The sequence below is a fragment of the Haemaphysalis longicornis genome, unplaced genomic scaffold, assembly GCF_048455015.1.
Source record: "Haemaphysalis longicornis isolate Haplotype H1 unplaced genomic scaffold, Haemaphysalis longicornis Haplotype H1 scaffold_1, whole genome shotgun sequence".
Lineage (NCBI taxonomy): Eukaryota > Metazoa > Arthropoda > Arachnida > Ixodida > Ixodidae > Haemaphysalis > Haemaphysalis longicornis.
The window spans coordinates 221,812,494-221,823,787 of NW_027526203.1; the positions used below are offsets into that span (position 1 = coordinate 221,812,494).

An 11,294-nucleotide genomic window follows, 5' to 3' on the forward strand; every position below is an offset into this window, starting at 1 on the left:
GCTGTCAACCAAGGAAATAGTTTAACGGTGTCATTACTGTCCGCTTCATGCTAAACCATGGTAGTCTTTGGTCTTTCTGTATGCGGGGCCACGCCAGTACGCATGGTTTCTTGGTGCACTCCGAAAACAAAATGCTGACTTGTTTCGGGCATCGCACCATGCCCGAAGGTCATGCTGGCTCTGCACAGCTGCCCAATCCTCCGTTTTCTGGTGGACCAAGGAGATTTCAAACATAATTTCCATTTCCCGCGTCTGCAACGAAAACTAGAAAACTTCTGTGCGCCCTATACATTCCAGAGCCGCCCATGCTCATGAACTGCAAATACTTTTTTATCGTTTAGCTTTAAAACTCGACTGAAAAATGGCAGCGCACGCGTCAGCTAAAAAGGTATGTCCTTTCAAAGTTTGAAACCAAAATTGTAGGACCGCATTATAAATCTTTCCTCAGATCTCACGACAAAATTCAAGCCGCAGCAATATTTTGCTCAGCTTGCACAGAACATGCTTAACTGCAAGAGTATGGTCAGACATCGCCGTATTTGCGTTATTATTTTTCTTGATAAATATAAAGTTCGATGCAGCATTGAATGGCGAACTTTGCAGTGACTTGCTCTACCTCATCTGGGAGTGGTAATTAAAGGGGGTGGCTGCTCCAAAAAAGGTATAACTTGATAGTACACGCCTTCAGGCACATTATGGGGCATTTATGCACGAAGCATTGAAAACTTGACCGGTAGTAAAGCAACTATTTGAGAACACCAAGCTCATTACAGCAGACTCTACAAAAATTGCTGCCCGTGCAAGCATCGCACTTAGCCACCAAGAGCGCAGACATCAAGGGCGATAGCAAGCTAAGTGCAATGGCTTGGCTAACCTCGCCTTTACCATAAAACAAATTGTCCGTTAGTGGGACTGACCTCTTCAGCTTTCATTAAAGGTTTTCTCTCTCTCTCTCTCTCTGTCACCGTGGAATTCGTAGATATACCAGAACACAGTGAACTCGACCACGTCTCATTTGCGCATTTACCTGTCGCCGAAATAATAAGCCGAATGTGGTACGTCCAGCTTGGCACCACAATGCACACAATCATTTCCACATCACTGAATTCGCTGCATCACAGCACGGCATATCCTCGCTTGGTGAACTCTTTTGCTGCATGTTGTTGCTGACGGCAACGGGACTTGTATACTTGTAGGATATGGGCGCGCACAACTAGTGGTGTCACACTTCGTCCTAGATTCTTCAGGGAAAAGATCGGTGTCGTCGTGTTGTCGCCGTTTCACCTGCGAGGGCTCAAGGTGACGTCTTCATTGGTGGGCTGGCTCAAAGAAGCAGAACACGACGCCGAGGGAGACTTCGACGGTACACTTCAACATATCACGCGGGTATCATCTACGTTGAAAGAAACCAACTCTGGCACAGAACAAATTCCCAGGGGCAAAATGACGCAATAACAATAATAAAACAAACAAACAAACAAACAAACGCCGAAGCGACCGTAGCGCACACACGCAATGCCTTTGCAATCGCCTTCGCATGCTTTGGCTGAAGCCTTGGGTGAAACTAAAGGAAGTGACGGCTACGTTGACAGAAACTCTATCATCAAACAAACGCCAAAACGAACCTACCGCTGCAGTTGGGCGTACTTGCGCAATAGTGATAAAGAACACCTTACCACAGTGCATAGCTTTTTGATGCTACGCGATGAAAGTAAAACAACAAAAAAGCCCACGGCTCAGGAAGTGACGAAAATGTCTTTATCACATGACTTTTGGCTGTGTCGTCACGACCTCGATCTGTTGATGGCCGGAGAGAGCGTCCCACCCTTAACGGTCCCGCTTTCGATCGCCTTGCGTGACACGTCCATTCTTCTAAATCCATTGCGGTCGCCTGGAGTCCTCGCACCATGCAAAACGCTGGTGCTGGCCTGGAGGTCGTAGAAGACCCCACAGCAACTGCCTCTGGTGTGAGGGTGCTTCGGTCTAACCTCACCGATTCGAACGCTGCGGATGAGTGGGTGAAGCAGTACGGCGCCAGCACCAACACCGCTTGGATTGTTCATACCGTCCGCTCGAAGTGCACTAGGTAAGTGATGCTATTACTGTGTTCAAAAATCGTCTCTTCTTCAGATGAAACACGTTTATTGACAGAATACCAGTTAGTAAAAAAAATCGTGTAAATTACGTGTGATAAATGGAGGAAATAAATAACCTGATTTATTACAAGTGCCTTGATCACGGCAGAGGCCAAAGTTGTAGTGCAACACGAGTTCTGTGCCTTGACAGGCGTGCCGCATAAAGCATACAAACTAAAGGAATTTTCCTGAGCAGTCCTGCTAGCCTGAAACGATTTTCTACGAAGAGACAGCTAGGGTGTGTACGATGCAAAATATTTTATAATTTAAATCTGAAATCTCCCAAATCTCCAGTTCCCAAAAATTATACCTCTGATGCCTTGAAAATTTCAAAATGACTCTTTTGCACCAATTACGATGCTCTCCTCTCCCCCCTTCCTCTTGCTCCCTCCAAGGCACAACCTCAAGTGACCTAGTGTAGCTTTATTTGTACATATATGATTGCCTGTTATAAGCAAATCTCTGGATAAGTGTACATTGGATGTTATATGTTCAGAACCGACGTCAATGTGAACAAATCGCGACGAAAAAGGTCCATGCTTTGTGGTAAATTTCGGTACTACAAAAAGGACATTACCTGGCATAACTCAGTGATGCAGGAATTTGGCTGCATGCTCACACCAACTTGTGTCCACCAAGCAGTAGGTTTCATTTTTGACAGTGGTAAAGAGAAATTCCCATAAGGTTTCAGTGCCAGCAACTAGTTAACATGTGCGCACTGATGGCATTTACTAAGCACCAATATTTTTTAATCTGTAGGGTCACAAGCTCAATTTTTTTGCTGTACATTTTTTGCAGTACAAATGGCTGTGGAATTAGAATTGTACAATAAATTTTCATGCCCCAAAGCAATACTGGTTGATAGCAACACCAGTACACTCCTCACCATAAAACTCAGATCTTTTTGAATAATGTCGTTTCAGGATGGTCTTCCACAAGGTGTGGGTGTGCCAGCACAACGAACGAAATAAAACGAGCGAGAAGCGGAGCACCCGGTGCCCAGCCAAGCTGGACATCAAAATCAAAAAAGTGAATAGGGACACCAAAAAGAATGACGCCTTTCTCTGCCGAGAGGTGCCCCTACAGGCCGTGATCAAGCTTGTGTCACAGCATAATCATAGCACCGAGTCGGCAGATGCCCTGCGAATGCTGCGACCGAGCTGCGAGACGAAAGCGGGCTTCGTGCAGTACTTTGAGGAGGGGCTAGGGCCTGCCGAGGCCCTGAGGCGCCACGAGCGCAACCTCGCTGCCATGGACCGAGGTGTGCAACTGCGGGCCAATGGCATGCTGAACCCTGCGTACCGGGTTGTTGGCCACTGGCATAAACACTGGGTGCAGGCGAAGTACGGTCGCCTCAGCAACCCTGTGGCTAAGCTGCAGGAAAAGATGGCCCAGTACGCAGCACAGGGTAAGATACCCCTCCATGTGAACATCTGAATCAACACGACATTGGGGAAACACAAAAGCTAATGAGGGCAAGTAAAGTTTTTGTGCTCTCTGCAGTAATTCACCGTTGCCGAGACACATTTGGCAACAGATTTCCAGTCAGCAGATGCACGCACCCTGATCCTCCCTACAAAAAAAATGCAGAGCTGCGCAAACAGTGCAGTAATCATATTTTTACCATCCCATAAAAACTGATTGGGCTTTTGAACTTAGTGTCCAATTGCATTTCAGTACTTCAAACCTATTGCTGATTGGGAAAACCAGCTGCCTTTATTGTCCACATTGTATGCATAGACATCAATAACATTGTTATCTGAAAGGGCTGCGCCCACAAGGAGAAACTTGTCAGCAACCCAATGCCGCATCAGCTAAGCCAACACAGAGATGCATTCAATGCACATTCTACCAGGTATACTACTGATACGTAGAATATAACTAAGTATGCATTTCTGGTGTCCTGTCACCCCTCTGTCACGGATACTTCTACTCTCAAACTTTCACCACCAATAATGCGGCTATGGCATGTGAAACGGGTCAAGCTGAACCAATTGAGAAACATTACTGCAGTGCTCACTTCAAAGTGGTCATGAAAAATTGCTTCCTTTGCAAAAGTTCTCATTGAGCAATGGAGTAGCTCTGAAATCATGTAAATATGTAATCCCAATGTAATCCCAGTGGAAGGTTTGGGGTCGCTTATAAAGTGCGCACTTTATAAGCGACCCCAAACCTTCCACCGCCGGCGGCGGCGTCGGCGGCGGCGGCGGCGTCCGCAGTCCTCCTCTCTATATAAAAAAGAAACAGCATCCGGCGCCAGGTTTCGATCCGAAGACTTTGCGGCCGCAGCGCGACGCTCTAACGACTAAGCCACGGACGCGACGCTGATATCAGTGTTAGTAACGCGCCTTATATCTTTAACGCATTCAAACTACGTCGTCAGCGGCGTGCGTTGGCGACTCAGCGGCGTTATAGCGGCTTGATAACTGCGTGGTGTACACGTGATACTACAAACCCGATGGAAGAGATGGAAGAGAAGGCGGCGAGGCGGTGGGCTGCGGGGGCCGAGCGCAAGCGCCGCAAGCGGGCCGACAACCGTGCATTCGCACTTTCACATTCTCCCCCTCGGGGAAATGCGGGGGAATTTTTTTTAAATATAGAGGAGCACTGCGGACGCCGCCGCCGCCGGCGGTGGATGGTTTGGGGTCGCTTATAAAGTGCATTCGCACTTAAAAACTGCCTCGTTAGAATCATACTGACACCACTTTTAACACATACTTTGCCCAAATCAGCTACATAATTAGGAAAAAGGGAACGGCCATGTGGCCCACTAGCTCATTTCCTGCCACAGAACCTATGATGTCGTTGCGCGCCGACGCAACGCAGGCGATGAGGCGCGCCGTAGTGGAAGGCTCCGGATTAATTTTGACCACCAGGGGATCTGTAACGTGCGCCGAAATCTCGTACACAGGGCGTCTTTGCTTTTCGCCTCCATCAGAAAAGCGGCCGCCGCGGCCGGGAATCGAACCCGCGACCTCGTGCTCAGCAGCGCAACGCCTTAGCCACTGAGCCACCGCGGCGGGTACCTATGATGTCGTATCAGCCAGCTGTGCGATTGGCGGAGGCCAGCAAAAGCAAACGCAAAGTAGGCAGGGCTTATAAGCTTGCCGAAAGCTATTTGAACTTAAATTTAGGCCACATTCTTTTTAAAGCAGTAAGAATTGTGGGATCGACAGGGGAAGTTACAAAAGCATATGTAAACGTAGAAGTACCGATGCGTACTGCTGTCGGTACTGTGCGCACTATGCTTGGTTTAGTTGCACAACACTGCGGGGCTTTGGGTTTGTCTCAGACGACACTGTCCGACTGACGTAAGCAACGGCGTCCTACGTGACTATATTTGCCGAGCGAGCACTATGTTTCGCGAAAACGATTATTTTCTCCCAGAACAAAAACAAGCCAGGTTTAAATACCGTCAAAAACAAACCAAAGGCAGGAAACAGCTTGCTGCGGTATGGTGGCGCGATCTAGGTTCACTAACGGTAAACATGGTTTCAGAATCTGCTGCAGAGCAGTCAATCCCTGCGATGTCATTGCAGACCACGAAAACGCGATTTAGTGGGAAAGTTAAAATTTTAACTTAAATTAATTTATCAGTGAATAAAGCATCGTTTCCATCCGGACAAGCACTGGGGGCACTATAAAACACGAAATCTTTCTAATAAAACAAACTTGTATTTTGTCTGCATGGAAGGTAGTGAAAAAAACTACACAAAGCTTACACACCTCATGCTGTTTGTGTTTTACTTGTGCAGGGGCAGAGGTCTTCACGAGCAGCACGCAGGATGACTGCTGGGCGGTGCTGGTGACGACACCGATTATGCGGCGTGCCCAGCTCCTTAACTCGGCCCAAGAGACCATATTCGTCGATTCAACCTCCTCCTGTGATGCGACTCAAAGTACGGCCACTGTGCTCCTCACGGCCACCAAAGCAGGAGCTGTGCCAATAGCTGTGCTCATACACAGCTCACAAAGCAAAGAGGGGTACGGCTTGGCCTTCCGTCTGCTGAGGGACTGCTACCCACTGTGTTTTGGGAACAGCCAGGTAGGAGCAAACAAACGATTCAATCAACTTTGCTTCCTCGCGAAATAAATAAGCCGCAAATACAGGCACAGATAATGATATCTAATTATTCCTTTATGCTACTCGCTATTTTTATACTCCTGCAAATGCCAAAATATTGCACTGGTAAAATCAGCCATAAATTAGGCACTCTCTATTGTATATTTGTGAAAACTTGATGGCATGCTCAGAGATAATTTTCTCAGGCACACGAGGCTTCAAAGCAGATCTGCCCTGGTCACACAACATTTTCAAGTGGGGGCATGCATATGCCTTATCCTAAACTACCTTGAACCGTTTTTTTTTTTTGCTAGCTTATGAGAGGTGAGCTTGCGAGCTTCACCGTACCATACTTTTTTTAATTTGATTGATTGTAGGGTTTAACGCGCCGACGCAACGCAGGCGATGAGGCGCGCCGTAGTGGAGGGCTCCGGATTAATTTTGACCACCTGGGGATCTTTATCGTGCGCCGAAATCTCGTACACACGGGCGTTTTTGCTTTTCGCCTCCATCAGAAAAGCGGCCGCCGCGGCCGGGAATCGAACCCGCGATACTTTTTTTAATTTGGCAGCTTAAATAAAACCTGCATGGAGCCACTGTACCGGACAGCCTATCCAGTATTAAGCATTTTAAGATTGCCCCAAAACCTATTGCTTCTTCGTGCACCCTGCGGCTCCTGCAGGCCCCAGCAGCCTTCATGACCGACAACTCCCAGGCAGAAAAAGGAGCACTGAAAGACACGTGGGCCTTAGCACGGCAGCAGCTCCTCTGCCACTTCCATGTGCTCCAAGCGGAGTGGCGATGGCTGACGGCTACAACAAACCAAGTGCCCCAGGACCAGCGGCAACCCATGATGGCGGCATTCAAAAAGGTACTAACCCAGGATGCGATTCAAAAAACTTACAGTGGAAAGATGCTGTTTAAATTAAATAGCTTAGCACGCCAGTTCATCGGGTTGCAGACACACCACTTTCATAAGTCACATACTCACTGCAGATCTCATAAAATAAACTAATTTTAGTTTCTTACCGACCACTGCTAATAGGCATACACTTCAAGGGAACTGGAGAACGTTTGGGATAATCTATCGTTCTTCCTGTATCTTCCAATGAAGGCACTTTTACTGGTAGCCTGATGACCCCTTTAAATGTATGTCAAAAGATCCAGCCTTCCCTTGAATGTAACAGGTTGAACATCACAGAAATTTTGAGTTTTTAGGACTGAACACACACTTGATGCACGAACTAGCAACTGATATATTTGTTTGAAACACTCTCTAGTATAAAATGTATTTCCGGCAACCGATCTAAATGATAGAAAACTGATTACAAGGACGTGCAAACCCATCCCAGCCACCTGAACGCATCTTGACCTTTCTATTTGTGAGGGCCACTGACGGCACGATTATGCAATTTTCCACTTATACGTTGGTGAAGGCTTCCAAAATCTTTCTTTCAATCATTTCTTTCGTGCGGCTGATGATACTTGTCTTCTCAAAATCTGGAACACATGAGCACCGGTGACAATGATCCGTCAGCCTCAATGGGTGCGTAATTTGCTGGCAGTTGTTTTTGTTTCCTGAGCCTTTAGTTTACACATCAGTCTGTTTGTTTACTGTAGCACTTCTTGGCAGTTAGCATTTACTTACTGTAGCACTTACTTAGGAGATAGTAGGTGTTTACTTTCTTTCATGCGGATGTGTGTAGCGAAATCGAGAGCATGACGGAATCCCGTCTGGCCGGGAGGGTACATTAGGAACGAAAAAGAGACGCCGACCAGTCCAGACAAAACGTAATGACGTTTCAGCTTCTAGCACGGAAGCCTTGTTCACAATAAATGCATCACCAGAAGTGGGCCGTTTAAGTGGGCTTGAGTAATCGCTGCAAAGAGCGTGCGTAGATCGGGTTTAGATTTCCGTCGTTATGATTGACTGTGTTAGACGTGGTCTGAATGATTAGCGATTCCAGATGTAGCCGTGATGCTGTCACTTTTTGTATTGCGACGATTCTTGCATTGTCCCAACACGCCAAACACGCCGTCGTGAATGACCACAAGATTGATTGGGACAATGCAAGAATCGTCGCAACAGAAAAAGTGACAGCATCACGGCTACATCTGGAATCGCTAATCATTCAGACCACGTCTAACACAGTCAATCGTAACGACGGAAATCTAAACCCGATCTACGCACGCTCTTTGCAGCGATTTCTCAAGCCCACTTAAACGACCCACTTCTGGTGATGAATTTATTATGAACAAGGCTTCCGTGCTGGAAGCCGAAACGTCAGTACGTTTTGTTTGGACTGGTCGGCGTCTCTTTTTCGTTCCGGATGTGTGTAGTGCTGAGTATAACATGTACATTGCTATTTCAGGTCCTGTACGCGAAAGAACCGGGCGAGCTGGAGGCAGCCAAGGAAGAGCTTTTTGCTCTGCCTCATGAGGGCTACGTCTGCAGAGCTCAAGCACTTCTTAAGTGCGAGGAGCAGTGGGTACTCCTATACCGCGCAGGCACTCTCACAAGAGGTCAAAATACTAACAACTACTCTGAGGCCTCCATTCGGATTTTGAAAGATGATGTGCTTAGCCGCACAAAAGCGTACAATGCAGTGGCCTTAGTAGAATTAGAGAACACTTAGAGAAGTCACTTAGAATTAGAGAAGTCACTTAGAGAACAAAATTCTCCGCCACGCAAACCATCTGGAGCCCGCACATCGAATTAGCTTAGAAAATTTGTTCCCCACTGTGCTTGACATTGACCCCCAAAAAATAGTCCAAATTGACCAGGCACTGTATAGAGTACCCAGCTCCTGTGGCACTGTGCTGTATGAAGTGCAGGCTGACTTTGGCCTGTGCGGCGGCTGGGCGGGTAGCCAGGGGGCCTTCTGCAAGCACCAGGCAATTGTGCAGAAGGCCTTTGGCGGGGGCTTCCCAAACAGCCCCGAGCTGACACCGGAGGACTGTGAACAGCTGGGCCTGCTGGCCCTCGGCGAGAGGTGCCCCTCGCGGGGTTTCTTCTTGCCCCTGGTGCCGCAAGTCTTGGGAAGTGCTGGGCCAGGCGCAGCAGCCGAACCACACTGCGAGGATGTTGCAGCTCTAGCAGCAGCAGCAGAAACATCACAGCAACCACCTGTTCTGGAGGCACTCCCAACACCTCAGGTGCGTTGCAGCACTGCTGCCATTTTTACAACTGGGGAGGAGCATCGAAGTCTACAAAAACGTGCAACAGCTTAAACTACCTCAACGTTTGATCTGCAAAGGTATGGCCCCATACCAAATGTTAGGCCCCATTCTTGCCTAAAACAGACATTGAACTTGTACTAAGAGATAAGTAACTGTAAATTTCTTGTTACGCATTTACCATATCTGCAACAGCCCTTTTTCCCTGCAGAATTTTATGAACCTTAGTCTGCTATCAAAAGAATGAAAGAGTGTCTCGCATAACGTCTGCCAAACTCAGGTGCTCTACCTGTGCACTTGCACTCACGCTCATAAGGAAAACAAACTTGCAGGAGATGGAAGACAAGTACTGCGCCCTGAAACAGCAACTCCGCCGTATACACTGCCTGGGCGAAGGCAACGCATCCTACGCATCACTGCTTGACTCTGTCACTGCACAACTGAGCACCGTGAACACCAGCAGCTCTGTTTATGCCCTTTTGTTTCGGCTGAAGGCTTCGTCCACAATAGACAGGCGCCGTGGGCGAATCATCAAAGTCCAACAAACTAGTTTGGCAAGACGTCGACCTGGCCTGCCCCGGGGAGCTAAGCGGGTGCCTGCTGGACGACCAACCAAAACCGGGGCTGACCCAAGAGCCAAGCGCCGCCACTCACTGAGCATGAGCATCAGCAGGAATGTGCCTAGTGCTAAAGGCCACTAGGGGAAGCCTACTGCAAGGGGTTCCCCCCGTTTGTTCAAACAATTACCTCTCCAGAAATCACTTTACCCTGTGGTTGCACCTTTAGTGATTTTTGACAGCAGGCTGGCCAATCCCCGCATAAGCTTTGTGGACCCACATGCTTGAATCGCGCAGAATGCTGTGCTCAGTCTATGTTTGATGCAGAGCTCAATGTCTGTTCAATTTTGTCTTGTACTATGCACTCCTAGTCACCACATAAACACTGCTTTACTCATGCAGTGTTCGCTAATGTGAACTCATCAAATGTTTATGTAGAATGACAGTGTCAAGAGTCAAATGTCTTCACTGTACCTGCAAGTATGTGCAGATGCATAGAAAAGGGAGCTTGACGTACACGCTTGACGTTCACGCTGAAGCACTGCACATTTTCAAAATCATGTCGCGTTGCCCAGCAATGGTGCACAACAGCGACAAGCTAAGCTCTTTTGCAGTTTGCTGTCAACTTTACTGAGAACCTCCAGTTTCTCCTTGAAGGAAAGGGTTTTCCTGTTGCACAACATAACTGACAGCAGCTTCATTGATTTGGTTGGGAGAAGCCCGTACACAGCGAAAACCTCACACACGTGTCTCAGCAACTGAACATCCATGGGGAGCATATGAGGGTAACGGCGAGGAGTGGGTCAAAAGTTCCCACATTTTGAAGGCGCATTCCGAAGCTATTGAAAATGTTGAAATGGTTGAAGCTATTGAAATGGTGTTTGATTACATGTCTTGTTTGTTATTTTGATTTGCTTACCGTCCTGTTCGACCTTACATATTTCATGTATCAGCTTGCAACAATGCTCTCAACGAACTCTGCTAGTCCTTTATTATGTACTATATTTTGACTACGTTTCCATGTCAACGTGCAATTTCTTTTTCACACAGTTTTTAGCGTAGTGTACTTTGCTCTTGTATTTTGTAGTAGATAAGTGTTGCCATTTTTCATTATGTATGCATGTGATTTGTAGTGAGTTACTGCTGCCTTGTGAACCGCAGACTGTGTTACTGGTCCTGTGTAACTTTGCGTTCTTCCTCTGCTCTGAACCACTCCAGGCCTGACTGCCAAGAGGCAGCTGCAAGCACTGAATAAAATATGTATATATATGTAATGGTTTGTCCTGCTGCAAATTTTTTAGAGAAAAAAGACGCAGTATCAATGATTTCACGGAATCAATTACATAGGATAACTGGGACTGA

At 47.3% G+C, this 11,294-nt stretch overlaps 1 protein-coding gene across 1 annotated transcript; it reads left to right on the plus strand.

Annotated features, from left to right (window-relative positions):
- Window positions 1-1,907: 1,907 nt before the first annotated feature.
- Window positions 1,908-10,107, plus strand: LOC144157796 (uncharacterized). Its single transcript, XM_077688554.1, has 6 exons — window positions 1,908-2,086; window positions 3,059-3,560; window positions 5,761-6,180; window positions 6,881-7,069; window positions 8,571-8,813; window positions 8,902-10,107. The coding sequence occupies exons 1-6, from the start codon at window positions 1,908-1,910 to the stop codon at window positions 9,427-9,429; spliced, it is 2,061 nt and encodes a 686-aa protein (XP_077544680.1). The 3' UTR covers window positions 9,430-10,107.
- Window positions 10,108-11,294: the final 1,187 nt, after the last annotated feature.

Bases quoted from the DNA above. Each gene is read 5' to 3' on its own strand.
- LOC144157796 (XM_077688554.1), top strand. From the start codon at position 1,908: ATGCAAAACGCTGGTGCTGGCCTGGAGGTCGTAGAAGACCCCACAGCA. The intron at 3,561-5,760 runs GTGAACATCTGA...TCCATCCGGACA, and splicing joins AGGGTAAGATACCCCTCCAT to AGCACTGGGGGCACTATAAA. The intron at 7,070-8,570 runs GTACTAACCCAG...TTGCTATTTCAG, and splicing joins TGATGGCGGCATTCAAAAAG to GTCCTGTACGCGAAAGAACC.